The sequence below is a fragment of the Mastomys coucha genome, unplaced genomic scaffold (genome assembly GCF_008632895.1).
Source record: "Mastomys coucha isolate ucsf_1 unplaced genomic scaffold, UCSF_Mcou_1 pScaffold6, whole genome shotgun sequence".
Classification (NCBI taxonomy): domain Eukaryota; kingdom Metazoa; phylum Chordata; class Mammalia; order Rodentia; family Muridae; genus Mastomys; species Mastomys coucha.
In genome coordinates, this window is record NW_022196912.1 from 84,944,890 (window position 1) to 84,968,880 (window position 23,991).

Here is a 23,991-nt window from a genome sequence, read left to right on the forward strand (position 1 = left end):
ACGGTTCTATCACTTTATATGAAGTATAAGCCACGGTTTGAAATTAAGAAACCCCGTATCATGAAAACTAGAGAAAAATCAAAACCAAACAATTACTGAAAGGTTAATACCTAGTTTATGATTCCAAAAGTCTGCCTTTAGAAAGAACCTTACAGGGGCTGGAGAGATGGCTCAGTGGTTAAGAGCACTGGCTGCTCTTCCAAAGAACCTGGGTTCAAATCCCAGCACCCACATGGCAGCTCACACCTGCCTGTAATTCCAGTTCCAGGGGATCTGACACCTACATACAGACATATGTGCAGAGAACACACCAATGCACATAAAATAAAGGTAAATCATAAAAAAATTAAAACCTCATAAAGTTGTGATGCTCCACATCTTATCTACTAATAGGCCAATGAGGATGCTGAGTACTTGGAATACATCTAGAACCAACGGAGACATACACTGTCAGAGGAAAATATACACTGGACCTCACACAGTAAGTTACAATACAGAAGACAGCAAGCAGAGAGTTATTTGAGTTCACTGGTTCCATTTCAAAATAATAGTGCCCTGTAGATTCTGAGTTGACTGATTCAAAATTAATCTCACCTTTTAATTGGATATTACTTTTTTAATACCAAAATTTTACTCTGATAGCAATAAATTATTTTTTAAAAAAGAAAGTACATATATGGCTTTATTTTATTTCTATACAGCATTAGAGTCTTTTAAATGGCATATTCCCCATGTATTATTGAGTGTAAGAAATCTGGTAATGAAGTACCTCTTCTAGAATGAGCATGAGCTGGCTGGCTCTCAGGGTAAAGGCACATTTTGCCTGATGTGACTCCCCTGGACCAAGTTTTCCTGTGACCTTCACATGCTCACGTCAGCATGTGCCCCACCAAACAAATTAGTGTGAATAGAAAGGAAGCTCTTGTCTAGCTATAGCAAGAGACTCAGAAGGACTATAAAAAGAGTAAATCCAAAACTGATTATAATTCATGGGCATTACAGTGTAGTTAATTTACAATTTTGGTTTAAGGATATAGAAGTTACATGTAAATGGTTCTTAATTTTTATGTATAAACTAGAATAACAAACCAACTGAAACTGACAAACTTTTATAGTACTCTAGAAAGATTTCACCCACATTTGTTTAAAAAAAAAAAAAAGAAAGAAAGAAAAAGCCATACAGACTTGCCATTTGACATATTTTCCTTCTTCTCCAGTGTTCCGGGCTGACTGGAAGAATGCTACTCTCAAAGTACATTTTGCCAAAAGCATAGACAGCCAGTATGTCTTTATGTATTCTAGTTCACACTCTAACATAGCAATATGGAGCTTAAAAAAAAAAATGTACTTAAAGCCTTCAAAAAAGTACTACCTTCTCCTCTAATGCCAACTCTAGGACTTTTGTCTCTCAAGGAATACTCACATTGCCTGCCCCGCAGAGACTTCAAGTGGGTGAATCCCTGGGTGGGGGATATCCAGGGGGGTCCCACCCACTCAGAGGAGAAGGGGGTGGGGGAAAGCCCTGTGGGAGGGGGTGACAGGAGCAGGATGTGAAGTGGGCGAGTAAAAAGTAAAATTAAGTTTAAAAAAAAAAAAATCCCCACACTTGCATGCTGAACCTACGGGAGCAAACCCCACCTTCCAGACACTGGCTGCTGCCCTGGGAGCTAAGTCAGATAGTGTTACTGAGCAGAGGGGGCAATGTAGCCCACAAGGAGGAGGAGGTACACCTCGCTCGCCACAATAGTAAGCAGGTCTCCTGACAACAAGAAAGGGGGTGTCACGGGAATGGAAGTGGAAAACGGCCTGTGGTGTTGGTGACACGGCAAAGGAGGAACAGGGGCCTCATGGAAGGTACAGTGGGAGGGGCCGGGCACGGGAAGGAGCTGTCAGGAGCTGAGATTAGAGAGGTGGTTCTCAACCTGTGGGTAGTGACCCCTTTGGGACTTGAATGACCCTTTCACACAGGCCACCTAAAACCATTGGAAAACACAGATATATGCATTATGATTCGCAACAGCAGCAAACTTACAGTTATGAAGGAGGAAGGGGAATAACTATGGCTGAGGGTCACCGAGGAGCTTTATTAAAAGGTCAGCTGCAGTGTTAGGAAGGGTGAGAACCACTGGGTTAGAGAAATAAAGAGGAGAGCTCTGACGGTGCCTGTGATTGATAGCACCCTATTTTTGTATTAATTTTTTAACGAATCTTTGTGAGTTTTATATCATGCACCCCAATCCCATTTATCTGCTCATCCCTTGTAACCTGCCCTCTAAATAAAATAAAAAACAAACATAATAAAAATATAAACAAGACAAAACATAAAACAGTATCTCCTCATAGAAGCTGTAGTGTGTCACAGTGTGCCACAGGAGACTCTTTGGTCCACACATCTTTGACTTGCAAATGTTTATCGCAATGAGTCATTGGTCTGGTTCGAGGCCTCTAGCTTCTATGACACAATACTGGATCCTTTCTGGGACGCCTCCCTGAATATCCTGTTGTTGCCCTGAGTCATAGAGATCCTGTAGCCTAGGATTAGCAGGACCCGTCCTTTCACATGCTCTAGCAGATCATAGATGGGGTAGATGTTGAGGTGGGCCATCTCCAAGCCCTGGATCTGGGCCTGAGTGGTAGGTAGTTGAGCTGGTCAGCCAACCAGCTCTCCAGCACTGCCCTGGCTGGCTTACCCAATGCCACATACAGCTGGCAAGGGGCAGGGGCTAGCTTTCATGCTCTCATGCCCTCAAGCCCTTGGGGCAAGCCCACCTGTACCCATACCTCAGAGCTAGTTCCACTGTGCTGCCCAGATGGCGTGTGGGCCTGCTCTCCACAGAGCAGCAGCAAGCAAGGGGCTGGGCCAGCTCTCCTGCTCTCACACCCTTGGGCCAGCTCATCAGTGCCTTTGCCACTGGGGCCAACTCTATTACACTGTCCAGGTAAGGTACAGGGCTCCTGCTCTCCTGAGTAGCACCCTAATTTTAAACTTTTAAACCACAGGTACCAGCATGCTCACCCCTATCTTTATTGAGTTCTCTCTGATGGACACGTGGAGAGAAGGACTATTACAAACACACCTTATCGCCTGAGGGGTCACGGTGCATTTAGAACCTAATCAGAGGCTGTGGAATGCAGAGGAAGGGACACCTCTAAGAGGTGTTTCAGAACACCAGCCTGACCTGAACAGTGTGGATGGCTAAGGGTTTTTAACTTCAGGGACTTTCAGCAATTGATGCTGCTGCTGACTAGGAGAATCCAGGTGATGGCAGTCTGCTCATTGCCTCGGCCTTTCCTCAACTGTGGCGTGGACCCGGGGGCACATCATGAGAGCAAACATTTTTTCCTGTACCTGCTATTCTGTAGACAGCTTATTTGTACCATCTGGTAAGGTAACCACACCAAGGTAAGGAGTAAGAACTATTACGTGACCATCTGCACATTAGGAAACAGGCCTGAGTAATACCATCAAGGTTTTCTTGGTGGCATAGGCCCTCAAGGCCCACAACTATGCTATCTGGTATGAGAGCCCAGAAAAGAGAAGGTCACTTTCCTCCACTGGGACAGAGGGAAGAAGGGAAGATCACAAGAGGAAAGTCATGTTTGGAGATGTCCAGAGAATAAGAGGGGGGAGGCAGATAGGAAGAGGAATAAGAAGCCAAGGATGAGGACAAGCTTAGGGAAAACAGCTCTGGAATTGAGGTTTTCAGCCAAGTTCGACCCAGTCCTGAGGAGAAGTGCAAAGGCTGTAAGAACAGGATATACTTATCAACACTTTCTACTCCACACCCTGAGGCCACCACCATGTGTAGGCCACGACCAGGGAGAATTCTTGGATTTAGCACTATGCAGACTTGTGCCTTCAGGGAGCTACAGTGTTCTGTGCAGATACCTAGCATGGACCCAGGCCACGGAGCAACCATGAGGATTACCTTCAGAGAGAGGGCAAGGCGGTCCCGGATGTAATTCTCTTCCGTTTTGGCCTTTTCAATTTCCTGCTCCAGCTCTACCCGCTGCTTGCCCATTTGCTGCAGGATCTGCTCCCTCTCTTGGCGGAGTTCACTCTTTAAGGCTGCTATGCGCTCCTTGTATTCTTCATCCAGTTTCCTGTGAGGAAAGACGACAACAGGAAAATCAGTATGTGGCCTGTGGATCCCTTGGAGGACAGTGTACGGACATTTCAAAACTGGAGACAGAAGCACAGAGAAAACGCCTAAGGTGTCCTGCCTTCCCAGTGTCTGGGCTGCAGCTAGACCTCTTCAGTCAGCTCTGTTCTCACCCTGCCATGAGCAGAGGACCGGGGGAATGGGGATAGAAAGGAGAAGCAGGGGTTTGGGAGGGATGGAGGAGGACCGTGAACCTCGCCTCTCTGGCCACACCTGAGGTTGTATTCATTCCTCCGCTCAATGGCAGCATGGTGATCGTCCACCTCGGAAGCCATTAGAGACTTCAGCTTTTCTGCTTTGTCCAGGTCCGACCGTAGCTTCTCCTTTTCTCTGACTACTTGGTCAACTCGTTCTCTAGAATTAGAAATTAAAGTGAGTTAGTAGGAAGCTGGTTTCCAAGCAACCAGGAGACCCAAAAAGAAACCTCTCATCTGGCTCACTTCAGTACAAACACAAAACCAAAACAATCAAAACCCTCCCCAAACAAAAAGGCTTTTCCACGGGTTCCCTTCACGTGCTGCAGCCAATCAGAGCCCCAGCTCACTTCCCTTCAGCTCAGGAGGGTAAGTGTTTAACAGTTAGAGATGGAAGAGAGCCGCACTGGCCTGTGGGTGGGAAAAGGTGATGGTGATATGGGAGGCCAGTGTAAAGGAAATGGACCAGGCCAACCTTCTGCTCAACTTACAACAAATGCCGGATTTCAGCCTTGAAGCTGGCTAGTGCTGCCTGGTGAATGCCATTCTTGGTAACCAAAAGTTCGTTCTCAAGAGCCAGCGTCAGCTCTGTCAGGTTGATGTTTCCATCCAGGCTGAAATCCAAGGCCTGGGAATCAGAACACATGACAGGCCCAGTTTCAGAAAGCAGAAAGTGTGGAGGCAGACTAAAGCCAGGCTAGAGACCAGGTAGGCCCTGCTCCTTAGAAACGGCTTTCATCTAGAAACCTGTTTTCTTAAGGAAATCAAGGTCAGCTGCTTGTATCTTATGATGGTCCCATCTGACATTGCAAAGAAGTAGGGAACTTCAAACTCTGCCGCCCAAAGATGAGTTAAGAGCTTTCCTATGTCAATAACTTGAGGTAAAAAACAACAACAACAACAACAACAACAACAAAAACCCAAAAACACGGAAATACTCAGCCACAGAGCTAAAGCAGGCAGGAAAAAAAAAAAATCACCTCCTTCTGAGATCTCGAAAACACTTAAGTCATTAAGGATAAATCAAGTTAAATCAGTTTCAAAAGATACACTGACACCCCACTTCCTAGACTGCTAGTCTAGCTGCCAGACCTTCAGGATTTCCTGACTGTTCTCAATGCCTTCTTCCTGCCAGGTGTCCAGTATCTTCTCCACAGATGCCTGGCCCATCCCATCATCCAAGCAGGAGAAGACGCGGAAGCCAATGGAACTTGTCATTGCTGACGAGGTTGTGGTCCGCCGTCCACTCTCGTCGAAGGACTGGAAGAAGAAAAGAGTCTTCAGTAGACTACATTGGACCCCAGAAACTCAAGACTGGGACCGCTCAGTCCTGGCCACAGAGAGCAGAAGTTAATTTACACTGTCAGAGGGAGAAAGCCATGCTGTGCCTTAGATCTCTGGTTCTCAGTGAGTCAAGTCTACAACCTTAGCAGAAAGAACTGTTCTGGGGGATTCTTCGCAATAGATGAGATGTATGTCTACTTGACACAAGATTTCTTCATCACTGTCACCGAGAGGCATAATTAGTGGCTTTTACACTCTGTAATTTATAGCCATTTCTCATTCATCCTTTCCCTTCAAATGGCTTAGTCCTTCTCATTCTCTGAATACTTTTTCTTCATGTTATTTTGCTTTAGACAACAGATTAATTCATTCAGAATTACCAAACGAATTTTAAACACTTCTTCTGAAAGAAAAATTTTCTGTTAGTTCTTCTTTGCTAAGGCAGGGTCTCACTATGTAGCCCAGGCTAACCTCCAGCTTGTATTGCTGTCCTTGTATTGTCTGCCCATTGTACTGGGATCATGGTGTGCCACCATGCCGGGCTCTGCATACTGATCTCTTACCTGCATAGACAGATGTCGTTTTAGTTGTCTATAGGGAGTAGATGCTGATGGTGTAAGGGATTTTCCAGTCTTAAACAGACCATAGAAAAAGTCTTCGACACTCATTGTACCATCGGGATCAAGGCTGAGAAACACCTCTTCCAGCATCTAAGAGAGCAATCATATTTTAAACACACATAAATACCACATGCACAACACACTTCTGGCCAGCAGAAATTCATACCACTGTTACTCTAAAAGTCCAGACATATAATTTTGTCTCTATTCTTATTTAAAAGAATTTCTTTCTCTAGAAATGATGACCTCCCCTCTCAAATGAAATAAAACCCCATTTCTAACATTTCCATAATCTTATGCAGTTTAGCAACCAACTGGTTTTTTTTTCCTCCATTCATTCTTCCTGGTCTGGCAGCCTTAAATGTCACAAGTATTATTATTATAATTTTTTTTTAAAAATCAGTTAAAACATACAGCTTCTCTCAATCTTAACAAGATGTTTGTTAAAATGTAGTGGTTCTAAGTGATAACTGGCTCACGCTGAAGTTTTCAAAGTGGCATGTGTGATGGTTAGTGCTAATTGTTAGCTTGACAGGATTTAGCATCACTTGGGAGGCTTCCAGCCATGCCTGTGGAAGATTATCTTGACTGCATTAACTGAAATGGGTAGCTCTGCCCGTTGTGGCTGGGATCCTGGACTATCCAAGAGGAGAAAGTGAGCCATATCCGGTAGCTTGTATTCATCGTTACCTGCTCCTGAATATGAGTGTGATAACCAGCTGGTTCAAGTGCCTGATGCCTTAACTTCCATACCAGGATGGGCTGTGCTTTGAATGGTGAAACAGAATAAATCTGTGATGGTTTAATGAGAATAGCCACCACAGGTTCATATATTTGAGTGCTTGGTCCACAGTGGAAATGTTTAGGAAGAGTTAGGAGGTGTGGCCTTGTGGGAGGAACTGTGTTACTGGGGGTAGGCTTCCTCTTTCTCTGTCTGTCTGTCTGTCTGTCTGTCTGTCTGTCTGCCTGCCTGCCTGCCTGCCTGCCTGCCTGCCTGCCTTCTGCCGCAGATTAGGACATAAGCTCTTAGGTGCTGCTCCAGTCCTATGTCTGCCTGCCTGACAGCATGCTCCCTGCCACGATGATCGTTGACTCGCCCTCTAAAGCCATAAATAAGCCTCCAACTAAATACTTCCACAAGTGGCCTTGGCCACGGTGCCTCATCATGGCAACTGAACAGCAACTAAGATTAAAAACCCTTTCACCCTTAAGTTGCTTTTGTCAGAGCAGTTTATTCCAGCAACAGGAGGAGAAAGTCAAACAGCATGCTAACACAGCAAGTGTGGACTGGGGCGGATCGCAGTGATGTTCCTTGGAACCTGCTGAAGTTACATTTTAACGTGTTAGCCCAGGATCGAGCAAAAGTGGGTGACAGTGATCTTGTGTGTGTGCAAAAGGAGGTCTCAAGATGCAGACAGAGGAGGGAGTTTGCCTCTCCATTTTGCACTCTCTGATAGCATCCTATAATTTTCATCTTATAACAGGGAACAGGGAGCTTGGACCACAGCCTATGGGGAGGCTTGTCAGGGAGACACTTTGTTTCTTAGTCCTGCAGGAAGGGGGAAGGAGAAAGAGTAGCATGAATCACAGAAGCCACAGGCAGGAAGAAAGGCACAGACATCTTAGTGAGACTCTCTCTTCCCTCTGTGTGATAAGTTTATTGTGGTACAGGCCTCCAAGAACGGATCAGAAATCAAACAGAGATCATACAATACACACTGCTGGGGTAGGCTAAGGGAAGGGCCTGAGACTGCATAGCTAACCAGCTCCCCCGTGATGTCTGGGCCACTGAGAAGCAAGAAGACAGAAGACTAACAAATTTTATTTCGAGTGCTTTTTGCCAATTCATAGGAAACATATGTCTTGTTTGGGAGAGGATTCTGAGGCAAGGAAATTTCTAGAGGTTGGAAATCTGGGGAAGAAACAGGTTCTGACAGAATCCTGTGATCCATGGCATTTAGGACAAACAAGATGCCGAGGTTGCTAAAAAGCCTTCGACTGTTCTGTCTCATCCTCACCGATCGAAAGAACGATGTCCTAGAGGAAATGGCTTTCAGGACCATTCAACAGAAATGTCCACAAAATCCAGACAAAGCAATGGATTATGTCCTTACTGCTTGTATGACCTTAGACAAATCAGTGTAGTTTCTACGTGGCCTGAACACCCATCACTTAATCCATTCAAATTGCCACAGTAGACTCTTGACAGTTATTTTAAGTCAGAGCTCGGGATGAGAAGTGTTGGATAAAAGGATGTAAATTTAGAAAGGACTGGGTGGTTGGGACTGGGCTCAAGAGAATGCAGGTTACCTGAGTAACTGAGGCACTAGCCTTCTTTGGGAACAAGGGCATTTTTATTTCCCACAGTGGCCAAGTCTGTGGGTGGCTGACTTGCCAATGTATAGGGTGTGAAACATGTACCAGAATAGGGTCCAAGAACTGGGACACCCACAGTGACCTAGGAGGTGATAGGAGTGGCTGAGGCATGGAGGTTTCAAACCTCAGAAAGCAAGCGGTGAGAACTAAGCTAGCTCAGCACATGGTCTTTCCTGTGGCCTCGAGGAGAGGACTGTGGCTGGCTATTACAAAATATTTAGGGAAAAAATTCCAATTTCAAAGAGTGTACCTCAAAGTTCAGCTTTTAAAATACTGAATAAGTCCAACAGAGTCATCCTTGGGTTTTGATGTGGCCTTGAGGGAGCTAGTCTGCCCACCCTGCCTTCCTGGCTGTCTTCACTTAGAGAAAGGGGGGTATGGATGAACTGCCAGAGAGAGCTCATCTAGTTCTCCCACATAAAACAAAACAAAACAAAACAAAACAAAACAAAACAAACAAACAAAACAGGGTGCAGCAGTGATCTCACGGGCTTCTTCTGCAAAAGTCTGACAGAGTTCAAACTGCTTTCTGGTGTAAAATTCCAGGATCCCAAGTCATGTGCTAATCACCAAATCCTTTGCTAATAACTCTGCTTCTCTGGGTTCAGAACTAAGAAGTACAGGGCATCTCCTCACTCCTCCTCCTCCTGGTGGGAGGGGGTGGAAACACTAAGCAGGAGCATTCTTGATGAGCAATGCCTTCCTAATTCAAATAGCACAGGGAAAGAACTGAATGTGCCCCTTGTCTCCAGTTTTAGGAGTTCCCTGCAGAAGAGGAAGCCAGCTCCCTATGAGTTTATATTCCAAAAATTATTCTCAGATCAGTAACTTAAGTTTGTGCCGTGTTTCTTGAGAAAACACAAAACAGAAAACAGCCTAAGAAGACTCTTTGTACTGCACTGGTTCAGAAATTAGGACAATTAATTTAATTTTATGACTCGGTAGCCACCATTGAAAAATAAATGAGACACTGGGATATTCCAAAGGTTGTCAGGGGGCTTATATAATGGTCACATCATACGAGAACAAGAAAGAAAACTAAAAAACGAATTTTTCTGCAAGTCAGGCTATTTGGCAGATTTTGAAGATCGGCCTCTTTCTTGGTTAGGAATATGCTACCACTTTGTCCCGAGGGGGCAGCCAGCATGGTATCAGATATCATTATAATCAAGGATTCTGGAGCAATGACTGTATTCCCAACCTCTAACTCCCCCTAATCTTTATTCGTGGTTTTCTGAAAGACACGTCCTTAGAATTACAGGTTTTTTCTGTCTAGCTTCACGGCTACTCATATACTAAATCCTGAAGATCCTCCCATGATTCAAACCATGGCTAGGGAGGCAGCCTGTCCTGCTCACTACTCTAGCAAGGGCCCAGGAACGACACTAGAACCTTACAGAACTGAACATGCAGCAGGCTGGCTTTCAAAGTGCTCCTAACTCAAGCCTGAGGCTCTCTTAACTCCTCCTCTGTGTTCCCCCACATTTTACTGTTTGGTTGATATGTCTCATGTGGGGTGACATACTCAGCACAGTAGGTGACCATGCTAGACAATCAGGAAGTTCAGTCACAATCAGATTTCTGCCAACACACCATGACTTTCCCAAAGACAAAAATCTTGTAGAATATCTTTTTAGGAAGAGAAGAAGGCTGCGTCTCTAACACAGAGGTCACAGTGTGGCCCTTCCCAACCTGGGGGCAGACAAAGCTCTTCTCGTTATTTTCAAATCAGAACGCAGCGATGGGCTTACCGCTCCATCCACATTCTGTAATCCATACTGTTCGCAGATGGAAACCAGCTTCTTCCGGTTCAGGTGACCATCTCGAGTGATCCCCAGATCCTCACAAACCTCTTGCAGTTTCTCTTCTATCCAGTCTGCAGGAGGGCAAGACCCACCATGTGTAGCATTCAGGTCATCTGGGTTCCAAAACCTTAGCTGGCCTAAAATCAAAGCAAAAACTGTGTTGTCCCCAAAGGAACTGCACAGAGACAGTGCCTGCTAGGGAAATGTACCATTGGAAAGTAATTCTTACGATTGTTTTTTATTCTTTTGCATGGATGAGTGTTTTGCTTGCATGCACGTCTGTGTACTACATACATGTGGTGCCCATGGAGGAACTGGAGTTCCAGATGGTTGTGAGCGGCTATGTGGTACCAGGAATCAAACCTGGGTCCTCTGGAAGAACATTTAGTACTCATAATTGCTAAGTCATCTCTCCAACCCCATAATAAATATTGTATGAGATGACTATAAATGTTGACCTCACTCTGACTTGGTACTGAAGTTGAAGGCAGTAAACTGAAGGCAGGTTTTGCTCTGGGACAATCACCCATGAGAAAAGAACACTATCTCAGTCATACACAAGATGTCAGAAGCCTCAACTAAAGCTTTCAGAATGTCGCATTTCTGCATTCTTCCTGGGCTAAGTATTACACATCTTTTCCTGGGAAGGAAACAACCATAATGAGCCTCTACGTTTCATCTATTTTCCAAATCAGGAGCCCAAGACTCACTTGAAAGAAAACTGCGTGTCTGTTAGCGTCTATAGATGTACATGCTATGTTCTGTTTAAAGGCGGGGTCAAACTACTTATTGAAACACCAAGACTGCGTATCTTGTATTAACCATCCTGCTTCTAAACTGGCAATGTAAATGCGAGCCTGTGAAGTCACTGCTTAGAGATGGGATAATTATGGGCATGATTTTATGTACCTGGGAGAACCACGGAAGACTGGAAGGGGCACTCAGTGTAATTTCCTCTATTTATTGTCAGAATTTAAACCCATTACTGTACTATTATTCCAGGCTGGGGAGCCAGAGAACATATTGTTTTAATTATACTTAGCCACATGTCGTCTGGAGTTAGGTAGGAAAATGAGCTGAACCACAGTGCCATCTGGTGGCCAGACAATTGTTATGTTCTGCTTCATAGTCTATCTATAGATACTGAACACTGGCATGTTGGGGATGTTCACAAACCCCTTTGACAGTCTGCACAACAGTAGTCCTCTATAAGTGGACTGCTACATATTAGCTGCCATCTTTCCTACCATGTTAATAGCCAGGGTTTGAAGAGTGTGAAGTGTCACTTGGAAATGATTTTTTTTTTGTTTTTCTGTTGCTGCTGGTCCTAATCTTAGCATGTAGCTTCCCTTCTAGTACAAGGAGGAAAACAGGTACCCAGAGTGCCTTAGCCATAGCAGCCAGGGCTTTCCCTCCTCAGCAGTACCCCCAACCCCACTGCTTTCTCTTACCTTCCGCTTCATACTCCTCACTGCGTTGCGTCTCCCAGTGCTAGAGAAGGCAAGAGACGATTAGTGCACGCTTGAACCCTGCCTCCAGACCAGATTGCTCTCTAGCTCTCAAGTCACCATGTGGGTTGGTGCCATGACTTTAGCCTTTGAGCCAGAACGGGCTCTTTTCAGTTAACCAGACCACCAATTAAGATGTTGAAACTTCTTGAAACAGAGTGGTCTTTGCCAACTTCGACAGCACAAAGTGCTATCTTTGCATGACACTGGGGATTCATCTTGTCATTTTTAAGGTTACTTATTCAACAACAGAACCTATTAGGACCCACTAAACTAGCCTAAAAGGAACAGGCAGAGTTTACCAAGCAGCAGATGTGTATCCAAATTTATAAATTTGTTCTTCAGTGGTTGTGTACTAATTGCTACATGCTACCTCTTGGGAACACACACAAGAGCAGAACACACGTATTTCTTGTGTGACAAAGTATATATATGGAAGTGTGGGGTGGGGGCAGAAAGATTTTAAGGGCCAGAGGATCAGGGAATTTACTCTGAGATTGTGTCTTCTAGTAATATCAGAAGCTACACTCATGAACTTTCACCAGCATGACCACTTAAACACGAGCTGAACACAGAGGGCACTGATGGACATGCTTCAGCCCTACACAAAGGATTATAGGGACCTAGGGAAAGCTGAGAGCAGAAGAGACTGTCTTCCCTAGGGAAGAGCACACCCAGCGATTACTCAATACCAAGTGCTCAGCCCCTCCCTCAAAACACACACACACACACACACACACACACACACACACACACACAAATGTAACACATATATAGATATTCCTAAATATGACCTTCTTAGTCTTTATGATATCTACATATATACATCAAGATATGCATGTAACAATAATTAATGAAAGGGGGGGCACAAGTTGACTTGGATCAAGAAAGGGGAAGAGAGAAATGTAATTATGATCTCAATAAAGTTCACATGCCAATGAAGACACAGGGACCAGAAAAGAGAAGGTAAGACAGAATGGTGACTGAGAAGGACACATCAGACTGGGAAGGTGAAGGCTGATGTCCTAACGGCAGCAATGGATAAACTGAGTCCTGAGGGTGACCTGAACCAGCAAAGGGAACAGGAGCCCTTAATAAGTGCTGAAATAAGAACAGGCCGGGTGCACCTGTCGATGAGAGCAAATACAGATGCAGATTGCACAGTTAGACCAGAAAGCTGTATTGTATGTAGTAAGCGTCATTGATCATAATGGAATTTATTTGAACTGGACTCCTTAGCACGCTAAGTTCTGAGTGAATCCCCTCCAAGGTCAGAGCATGTGGGTTTTGTACTGGTAACCTCCCCCTCATCACAAGTCAGGAACAAATCCAGCCTTGCTCCACTGGCCAAGTGCTGTATCAATCTTCCTTGGACCAGTTATAACGTGGAGCTTTGGTTCTCTTTCAAATAGCTTGAGCCTCTCAAGCAAGCTGCCTGTTGCTCCTGTCCCCCAGGGAGGACCTATGCCAGTGAAGGAAGTCCTGCTGAGAAGACAGGCCCCACTTAACAAACACACAACTCGAATCCACAGCTGTGGTGGCCCTTGCCTAGAGACACTAGCACCCAGGAGGCAGAAGGATGGGGACTAGGAGTTTTAGGTCAGCCTGGATTTCATAATAACCATGGGTAGATTGGACTATCTGAGGACAGTGAGAAGGCAAATAGGAGCAAAGCATGACACATAGAAGTGAAAACAAGGTCTCTGCACAGCCCAAAAATAATAAAGCACTAAGGGAAAGAAATATGTGTGTGTGTGTGTGTGTGTATAATTTTATGAATAAAGTTACCTCTTATACTAAATAACCAGCCCATTCACTTGGATGGTTGAACTGTATGATGCTAGTTAATCATTCTTAGACTCCTGAAATAAACGCAGCAGGAAGATGGGTCTAATTAACTCCAGTCTGCAGAGCCTGGATTCCTCACAGCAGATGGTGTGCCATGCAAAAATGCTCACGTCAAACATTGTCATTCAGTAGTTCAAGATGACATGACTTAATGTACTTTCAGGCTACCTTGGCATGTCTCCTCCACTCCCTACACTCATTCATTGCTTTAGGTGCCTGACAGGAGCGACTGAAGGATGGAAGGGTTTGTTTCAATTTACAGTTCTTAGGGACACAGTGCATGATGTAAGGAAGAGTACGACACCGGAGCAGGAGACAGCTAGGCACACTGTGTCCCCAGTCAGGAAGCAGAGAGCAATGGATACTTCCTTCCATTCAAGCTGGTGACCTTCTTTTTGCTCAGCCTAGGTCTCCAGCTCATGGGATGGTCACTGCCCACGGTTAACATGGCTCTCCTCCCTTTACTTAACCTAATCTAAATAATCCCTCATTGGCATGCCCAGAGCCTTGCCTCCAAGTGAATCTAGATTCCATCAAGTTGACAATATTAACCATTACAATCATGGTAGTCATCTCCTCTTCAAGGAGAGTCAAGTGTCTACTACAATTCACAGCTCCTTAGTCCATAGGGATGCTTAAGATGTCACAGAATCCACTAAGCTGAAACCTCCACAGACTCCGCTAAGCTGAAACCTCCAAGTAAAATCCCCAGACTCTGCTGAACTGGAGACAGTGGAAGGTTGTGCTCTTAGGGTGGCTAAGCTAACTCAAGGCACCAAAAGGACAGGGAATGGCTGAGGCTGACCCACAGGGGCCCAGGTGATTTTTCTGTGTTTCCTTGGGGTTATAATTTCATCACCTCACTTGTCTCTCATTTCTAGATAAAGATGGTGTTCTAAGCTTCAAGATGTGTGTGGCCTAGTGAAGCAGAGGGGAGTGGCAGTCAACAGACCTCCATGGATCTCCTCAATTCCTGTTTTTGATCAGAACTAAACTGCTATTCACATCCTAGCTACCAACAGACTGAGTCAAATGCTCACCCTACTTTGGCAACTGAAATTATGCAAATTCGTTATTCAGCATCTCACCCATGACATATATTACATGGAGTTTATGACCTCAGAACCACTGGTCCAAATGAAACTATTAAACACGGGTCATTCTTCATTTTTTAAACAGTAGACACTGATGGGGAAAAGGGAAGAATCGTGCTCTCATTGGGCTCAAACTTGAAAGAGTCTTAGCAGGCACAGAGCATCTTGGAACAAAAATGAAGCAGCAGCATACCACTTCAAAATGTCTTCAACAACAAATCCTGAGGTGGTGGTATGCATGGCTTCTCATGCTTCCTCATATATTTCCCCAAGCTTGTTAAAATAGTGAGCAAAGCCTTAGAAGAACAAAGACGCTCTCCCACAGCTCCCGGGGTGTGATGAGTCTACAGTCAGGGCTACAGCCTTCACTCCTCCATCACTGTCCAGGATCACTCACTTCTTTCTCCATCTCTCACCCCTAACTAATGGTCCAGCATGGAAGCTACTCACAGATTTGGACCTAGGCTGCCTGGTACTGAATTCCCACTTACGGATGGGGTTAACTCTATGTAAGTTGTTTGACCTCTTGGCCTTAGTTTATCTGTAAAATGAGAATAATGTAGTACGCATTTACTGGGGGAATTGCAAAGTGTTTAGCACTGTGCCTGGCACATGCAACTATAAAGTCCTATTATTTTTGTATTGCATGTGTGTATGCAATACATATTAAACTTGTATTTGTGGAATTCTTTTCACCTCTGTATTCAAAATTAAGCCATTTGTTTGAGTATACCTCTGCAAGTATCTGTACATTTTTAAAAGGAGATTTTTGAAAATTATATGCTCATGTGTATCAGTGTTAGATATAAACATGTGAGGCTGGAAGGAGGTGTCAGATCTCCTGGAGTCAGAGTTGCAGACAGCAGTGAGCAGCCTGACATGGATGCTGGGAACTGAACTGACAGCAGGGTGGGGGGTGTTCTCTACAAGACCAGTTCTTTAACCACTGAGTTCTCACAGGGATGTACACTACACAGATGGCAACTCACCACAGTCCTGTTCATTCAACACCACACAAGGTCATAGGAACTAAAACTGGGGGCTCATAATCTTCATTACTCAGCTGTTGTTATTAAATTATCTAAATTTTTTTAAGTTATAGCTTCCACCAAGACGATAGTCTGAAGCAGGCCTGTGCATATGTGGCTGGTCGCAATGTTAGTGGGTATTATTTTTATAATGAAAATGGCTTTATGTATCAAAATAAAAATATTCAATCTTCAATCTAATACTTTTACTTGCTATCTAAAGGCAATTAGAAAAAGAGAGAGGAGGTGGGGAAGGATTGGAAGAGAGGGTGACCGGGAGGAGGGATGTAAAGTGAATGAATAAAATAAAACTAGAGAGAGAGAAAGAGAGAGAGAGAGAAAGAAAGAGAGAGATGTGCACAAATATGTATGCTGTGGCATGTTTATAATGATAAAGTATTTAAAACAACTTAAATATTAAACAATGGGGCATAAGGAGCAATGATATAGCAATGTAGTCATTAAAAGTAATTTAAAAACCATGTAGGACCATGGAAAATCATTTTAACAAATGTTAAATGAAAGAGCATAACAAAAATGTGATCTGCGCTGTGAATGTTGTTGGCAACAAATATTTATGTACAGTCAGACATGGTTTAGCTGAAGAATCTATAAGAGAATGTTTTTTTGTTTCTTCCACTGTTAGAAATGATCTCCTGCAGGATGAATAGATACAACTCTCACTGTTCCTTTTTGCCCTGAGTCCTCGCTAACTTAACTTCAGCGTCTCAGGTCTCTCCCTTTGGTAAGTTACCTTCTGCATCAGACAGTGGTGGGTGCAGGCTTGGAGGGAAGCCAATGTTGCTTAGGCAGGCAAGTGCTACTGACGCCTCCTGAGCTCAGCAGAGCATGGGGTGATCAGAGACCCTTGGTTAAGACCTGCGGTGAGGACCAAACCATCCCAAAGAGCAGTCTCTAAGAATCCAACACTGGGCATGCTGTGGGCCTGGCACTGGCGCTCACAGCAACTCTGATCATCTTCATAAGATTGGTCACACAAGACTTCCGTCTTGAGACCTTCAATAGTCTGTCATGAAGGGGGAGGAGGGGCTCATAAGGCCCCATCCTTCCCTGAGACTTTACTCAGGGAAGTTAATGGTTATTTCAGTTGGGAAAGACATTTTCCTCAGTGGTATAGCCAGCCACTGGTCAGTTGTCCATTCTCCAAGAAGTAACTCCTATAAACAGCCTGAATTAAGTAGAAGAGGGGGGTAGTTAGGAATAGAAAGGGGCTCAGTGGTGAATGTAATACAAACACAGCGTATATGTGTATGCAAACGTCTGAATGAAACCCACTATTATGTATGATATACACTAGTAAATAAATAATGGGTGGGCAGGGTGAGGGATAACAGGCAGAGCTGAACTCTGGGGTAAAAGTCTCCCCGGTAAACTCTGATGGAGCTGGGGGTCATCCTGGGGAAAGCAACAAACTCAGCTCAACTGCTCCATCGCATTCCAAGATCACCCCTGCTGGAGGCTGGAGTTGCTCACTCTAACATGGCAGGAGCTCTGCCTCTCCCAAGGATAAAGGAAGGGTCTGTCCCTTTAAGAGGGAAAGGAAGCACATAAAAGCTGAATGTTTGTTATTAAATTGCAATTTTGGAGGTGGTGGGATGGGTACGGGAAGATTCAATTCATTCACACTTCATTTAATTTCATTCTTGCTGCCTGGAGCCAGTGAGTGCAATTAAAAAGATGGGGGAGGGGCAGTTTAGGAGGTTGGGGGATTAGGTCACTCAGCTACTCAAACAGCCCCAATAAAAGGATGCATCATTGTGGAACAGGGTCCTTTAATTGCTGCTGGTAACACAGCAGAAGTGAGAGCTGGGTCCCTGCCTGGAAAGTCTCCGGAGGACAGGAGCAAGGGGGAACAAAGGCCGGATGCTATGGGGCGCTGAATTCACCACAAGAGACTGCTATTGGTCCCCATGAAGCCAGGGATCCTCTAAGTGGATGGGTGCATGTAAACACTCTGTGAAGGGCTGTTCACATCTTCCCATACACCTCAGTCACTCAGGACATGGGAGGCAAAGCCATAGAGAGGATAGAAAGTGAACAGAGACTGTGTTCTCTGCTCATTCCTGGAAGTTATTTCACCTACAAAGTGGGAAAGGCACACCACCCTGCGAGCGGGACATGGTGGGTGTGCGTGTGTCTTAGAGACATCCAACTACGGCTATTGCATCTTCCAGAACAGCGATTTGGCCAGAACTCCAAAGTTGGACCACTGAGGTTCGTTGCCCTCTGGTGGCATGGGCATCACGGTCAAATCACTTCACTTCTGCATGCTTCAGTTTCCTGGTGCCAAGTCATAGCAACCGTGAAGGCATGCTTCGTACCAGAAAGCACTGGCCAGTAAGTACTGAGGGCTAAGCGCTCCTTGGGAGGTCCCTGCTTTTAACTAAGTGAAGTAGCTATTAGGTATTCTCTCTGCTACTCAGGTACGCAAGGCAGGACGAGGACAGGGGAAAAAACCAAAACAACAACAACAAAAACAGCACAGTCCAACATCAGCTTTAGGAATAACCTGGGAGAGATTAGCAACTACAGCTCAGACAAGTTCAGAAATGGCTTGACTCACTCAGTTCACACCATATACATCTAACAAAATATTGTCATATTACCAATTACGCTTTAAGAAGACTGAGGGTTGGGGACACAGGTGTGGTATGACAATTGTGATGGAGCCATCAACTGGGAGTCAATGTGGGGTGACGGTCTCCCCTGGGACCTTCCACTCCACAGAGGGCCCTGAGTAGTACATCCAGCAAGGGTGACCCTGTGATTCCTTATTTATGGGGCAGATACAAAAGAAGGGGTCAGAGGTTGCTTGGCCCCCAAATGGCTGCTACAGAAAGTGACCCTCACCCTTCTCAGTTAGACAAAGGTTGTCCTTCTCAAGGAGCCACAGATCTTAATGTCACACTGGCCATTGTAGCCAGCTTGATTGCTTTACAGCTGGCTGAGGTACCCAGGGCACATCAGCCACACAGGCTGCCTCAGTTTCACGAAGGCTTTCTTTGGAGAGACACCTGCTTTGGGGGACTGCAGAGCAGATGGCCAGAGTCTCTTGGATCCCAGCTTCTAGCCCCAAAGTGGAGCCAGCATCTGCAGCCTTCGGACTGCGTGGGCCCTGCCTACAATAGGCTAGCCACTGCCTCCACTCGCCATCTGCTTCAGCTAAGACCTTTGCACCCTACAGAATGTATGGCTAATTAAATGATTATGGGCATACACGAGGCTATTCTACCGAGACAGAGTTTGATGAGCCGATCTCTGCAGCCTGGGAGACAGCAGCACACGGATCTTGAAAAGGGAAGGCCTTGTAATGCCAGAGGAGGAGCAACAGTTTCCTGGATCAGCAAAGCTCCTTTAAAAGGGGGACGTACTTAGCAAAGCATGGGGTATCTCTGAAGAGAACCAGAAATCTGTAGCATGCGTATGATTCTAAGCACAGCCTCCGCAGAGTGCTGGGTCAGTCTTAAACGCTTAGAAAGCTGCACTCTGAGCTGGATATTGGAAGCTGAATGTACCCTGGGGGTCTGCCTTTGCTTCTTTGGGGACACACGACCTGGGACTCAGGGGAGGCTGAGGCAGTGGAGAATCAGACAGCCCCAGCTTCCCAGTCTCTCTATTTTGAACTCAGGGAGGGGCTACTGAGTGGAATGCAAATTAGTGCCTTCATCTCCAAAGGCAATTAAATGCTGTAAGTAAGAGCTGGGGATAACGGGAATTAATGTATGGTTTTAAAATGCACGCACAATCACATGAGTCCTAGTGCACCGCCAAAAAGCCTTCAAGTGCTGCCAGTGCAAAGATATGCTCAGTGTAAGCTTATCTTCCCTTAGTGGGGCTGGGCGTTGCTGGATTCTAACGTCCTGAAGGGGGGAAAGTCTCCCCACTCCTTCTGAGACACTTTAGATTCAACTTAGATATAGACAAAATACCTCCGAGACAGGGTCTCTTTCAGTAGAACGGGCGGTTTTTATACTTCTAGTCACTTCAGTTGCTGAATGGGTAGTAAGCAACTTACCTATGGAAGATACTTAACAGTGTGGTTGGAAAGGGCTACGATCATTAGAATAGCGCTAGCTCAGTTTTAATTTGCTGTGTGCCTTAAGTCTCTGGTGATAAGTGAGTGTCAGAAATTATTCATCTGGAAGGCTGTGGAGTAGAGATTGAGTCTTTTCTTTTAATGATTTATCTATTTTTACTTCTTGTGAATTGGTGTTTTAGTTGAATGTATGTTGTGTGAAGTTGTCAGATGTCCTAACACTGGACAGTTGTGAGCCGCCATGTGAATGCTAGGAAGTGAACTTGGGTCATCTGAAAGAGCAGCCGGTATTCAGAACCACTGAGCCGTCTCTCCGGCCTCTAGAGATGGACTTTAAGGGACAACATCTTGTTGTAATTCAGGAAGACTAACCAGGGCACCAACATCTGCAAGCCTTGTAAGAACAAGAACATCTTGTTAGCTTCAAAGAGGATTCCAAGGTCTTAGGTCACACTCAAGGGATCTATAATCCCATACTGGAGCAGCCATGTAATCTAACAAGACTGAAGACACATGAAGGGGAGATGGGATACCATTAACAAAAGCATCAGTCCCAAGGACATCATCCCTCAATGAGGGGAATGACGAACAAAGGATATAAAGGGGATAACGAAAAGGTAATGTGTGTGTTTCAACTATAAAAGGCCTGAGTAGAACTTCTCTCAGTTACAAAAACAAAAAAGGGTGTGTGTGTGTGTGTGTGTGTGTGTGTGTGCCACAATTAAACATTAACCCATACAATGGGAAAATTCACTGTTTCACACCAAGTTACGCATATGTGAAGATGACCTAACCTAAAGGGAAGAGTCCATCTCAGACTTTTCAAAGCAGTTTGGATTGATGTGGGCAGCAAGGTCAGTTTTTTGTTTTGTTTTGTTTTGCAGGGGGGCAGGGCTAACCAAGTACTACCCTGGCCTCTCACCTGCACAGACCCAACACAAAGCCTGAACTCCACTGAGCATCCTTGGGCCAATGTGCCTGTCAGATTTAACTTTTTCTCTCCGGTTCTCACTGAACTGCGGCGTGTGAGCCAATGGTTTTGACTTACATTATTATTGTCTACAGCTGAAGAAATAATTGTTGAAATCCCCTTGTTTGTGATAAGGATCTTATAGACCCAATTTATTCCCTGTAGAGGGAAACAGTTAACAAGCTGTGCCCTGTTCTTCAACTAGGCCAGAAAGCAAAGTGGCCCTGCCCCAATTGTATTAATTACACAAACTTTTCTACCAAGTCTGAAGAACAGAGAATAGAATTAAAATGTGTGGGTTTTTTTTCCCCCTGCTAGCTACCTATGAGGAAACATGGGCCTGAAGCCCACGGTTCTTTAGTAGCTACTCATCAAAGGGGATAAAAATGTACTCTTAAAATCCTGAAGTCTCACTTCTGTTTTTGATTGAAGAACAAATAGTGTTGACTACAACCCCCTCTTTTAGTCACACCTTAGGCTGGGACCAAGAATGTGCCCTTTGTTGGCCGCCATTCACTCGAGAGTAGAATGTCCTCCTGAATTGACCTGGGTGAAAATGATCCCATAAAAAAGAAAAATCGCCATCCCTTTCGATTGCGGCCCAGAGGACAGGTCAGACTCCCAAAGGATCCAACTGCCAGATAAACACACTAAATCAGAGGCCGGGCACATCACGGCTGCTGGTGGGCTCTAACTGGCCTGCGAATGTATGCCCTGCTTTTCAGAGGAAGTTTTAAAGGACTTAGACAACACTGCAGAATTCACAGAGGTCTCTCCCTACAGGACGGCTCTGTTGTCTTGTAAACTGCACTTGGTAGGGGAGATACACTTAACAGCTACATTAGACACTTTCCCTTACAGTAGGAAAGAATCAAATTGCCTGATAAAAGCTCAAGGAAGAGGGAAGGGCTAGAGATGATGAAAATGCTTACAGTTTCTTGGGCCTTGAACACAGGCAAACAGAATCAAAAGCTAAGCATGACCAAAGTCGTGGCAAAGTGTCTTTATTTTATTTCATGTGTATTGGTGTTTTGCTTGCATGTATGTCTACACAAGGGTGTCGGATCACAGATAGTGTAGTATATTGCCATGAGGATGCTTGGAATTGAACCTGGCTCCTCTGGAAGAACAGCCAGTTCTTTTAACTGCCAAGCCATCTCTCCAGTCCCTATATAGTTTCTTTTCATACACTCTGTACAAGGGGAAGCAGAGCAGCTATGACCCGTGGCCACAATGGCCCTTACGCCCCCGGCTCATGACATAGACGCACTGCAAGCAGCGACTACGTGCGATTCCAAGTTGCTGCTGCCTAATGAAGCCTGAAGCACCACACAGGGCTTCTGTTACATATAAATTTAGATGCTACAAAGCCTTAGCTTTGCTCACACTTAGACAAGTGTGCACATTGGTGGACATTCCCACGAGTGTCAGCAAAAAGGTAGAGTTACAGGTAAAACTGCAGAGAATTACTCGAGAGTTATCAGTAGTTTGGGTGCCTGGAAATGACAGCCTTCAGGCAGAAGTGGGAGGCTGCCTCAACCTCCCCTTTGACGGGATAAAGCCCAGAGGCGAGAGATGGTTCTTACTTTACCTTTTCAGATACAGTTTGCTCATTTGTCCTGAGAGGGTGAGAGCCTAAAGAGGACAGCTTTGATAACTGAGCTGGACACTACTCCATCCTGCTGGTAACCCACACCTCCACAGGACCTCAGTAAAGTCATGATTTGACTCAACCCGGAGCCAAAATTAGTTTCCCATTAGGGAACACAGCCAGACCACCCTCTGCTCGACTCCTGATAACAGTTTCTGATCTTTTTATTGTCTCCATCAAGAAACTCCGAAGCCACTTTGGGGAAGGAAAAATCAGACCTGTGAAAAGCAGGAGAAACAGCAGACCTATATATACAGCTGGCTACATATATATATATATATATATATATATATATATATATATATATATATACAGTGTCCCTATCCTGCAAAACCTAAGAAGTCTGTCTCTGCCCCCACCCACCCCCCATTCCTTCTCCTTAGATATTGCCAGGTAGCTCCATGATGAAGTATGATCCCAGAGAATAGATTCTCAACATCTCCGAAGACACGAAATGTTAGACTCTCAGGTGACAAGAAAGGAGACGGAAATGAAGGCAGCAGAGTACAGAACCCCTTACAGATTTGAGATTCGGGCTCCCTAGTCAGGCAGGGAGAAGTTCCTCCTCCAAATAAGGAAGATACCCTCACCTGCTCACTGCCTCAGAGGTGTGAGCAGCTTCAGCAGAAGGATGGTGATTCCAGAACAAGCCTCTTGGGCAGGTAAGCTGAGGCTAGAGCTAAACAGCAAACAGAGACGCTACGTGGACACAAGACTACACACTCTTTCTTAGAACCACACCACAGGACTGTCTGCCTAGGTGAAGGCTGCTGGTGAGAGTGAGACCTTGGGCAGGGTCACAGTGGCACACAGGAACATCCAAAACTTGAAGAGAGAAGCTGCTTTGAACAATGACAGGATTGGGGGCTGAGTGGAAGATCGCTTTTAGCATGACCTAGCTTTGGGTTCAGCTACAGTTCTAAAAACCAAAAAATGGCAGGACCGACTCAGCTTATTGGGGGGTGGGGGGCAGGAAGTAGCTGTGGCGATCTCCATGGGTGAGGCAAGGGGTGAGTCATCTGGTACCCCTATGGATGCTTTGGTGTGGGATGCGGCAGACTATGACAGTGGGGAAGAGTCTCTGCTGGGAGCAGACACCAGAGAAAGCACCCTGCCTAGGCCTCTGACTGCAGCTCTTCTAGAGGGTTGTGGACAGGGCAGACTGTGTCTGTGGTGTTCAAAGGTCCTATCTGAGGTTCCTGGAGCATCTGCAGGAAGCTGTAGCGCACTGTGTGTGAGGTGATCTCTCCACGACATCCTTTACCATCAGCAAGGTTTCTCCTGCCTCAGGCTTTAACTCATGTTTACTTATGCATAAAAACCAAAGGCTCGCCGGGCGGTGGTGGCGCACGCCTTTAATCCCAGCACTTGGGAGGCAGAGGCAGGCGGATTT

The 23,991-nt window shown here is 45.2% G+C and overlaps 1 protein-coding gene across 10 annotated transcripts in view; it reads right to left on the reverse strand.

Annotated features, from left to right (window-relative positions):
- The window catches only part of Nin (ninein), a 102,551-nt gene that overhangs the window by 40,577 nt on the left and 37,983 nt on the right, over positions 1–23,991 (reverse strand). For all 10 annotated transcript variants that reach the window (XM_031357257.1, XM_031357259.1, XM_031357258.1 and 7 more), the window contains 7 exons: positions 11,894–11,933; positions 10,389–10,579; positions 6,205–6,351; positions 5,450–5,617; positions 4,849–4,985; positions 4,377–4,517; positions 3,930–4,104 (listed from right to left, as the gene is read on the reverse strand). In XM_031357257.1, coding sequence (XP_031213117.1) covers positions 3,930–4,104; positions 4,377–4,517; positions 4,849–4,985; positions 5,450–5,617; positions 6,205–6,351; positions 10,389–10,579; positions 11,894–11,933 — 999 coding nt within the window. The remainder of the gene's footprint in view (positions 1–3,929; positions 4,105–4,376; positions 4,518–4,848; positions 4,986–5,449; positions 5,618–6,204; positions 6,352–10,388; positions 10,580–11,893; positions 11,934–23,991) is intronic.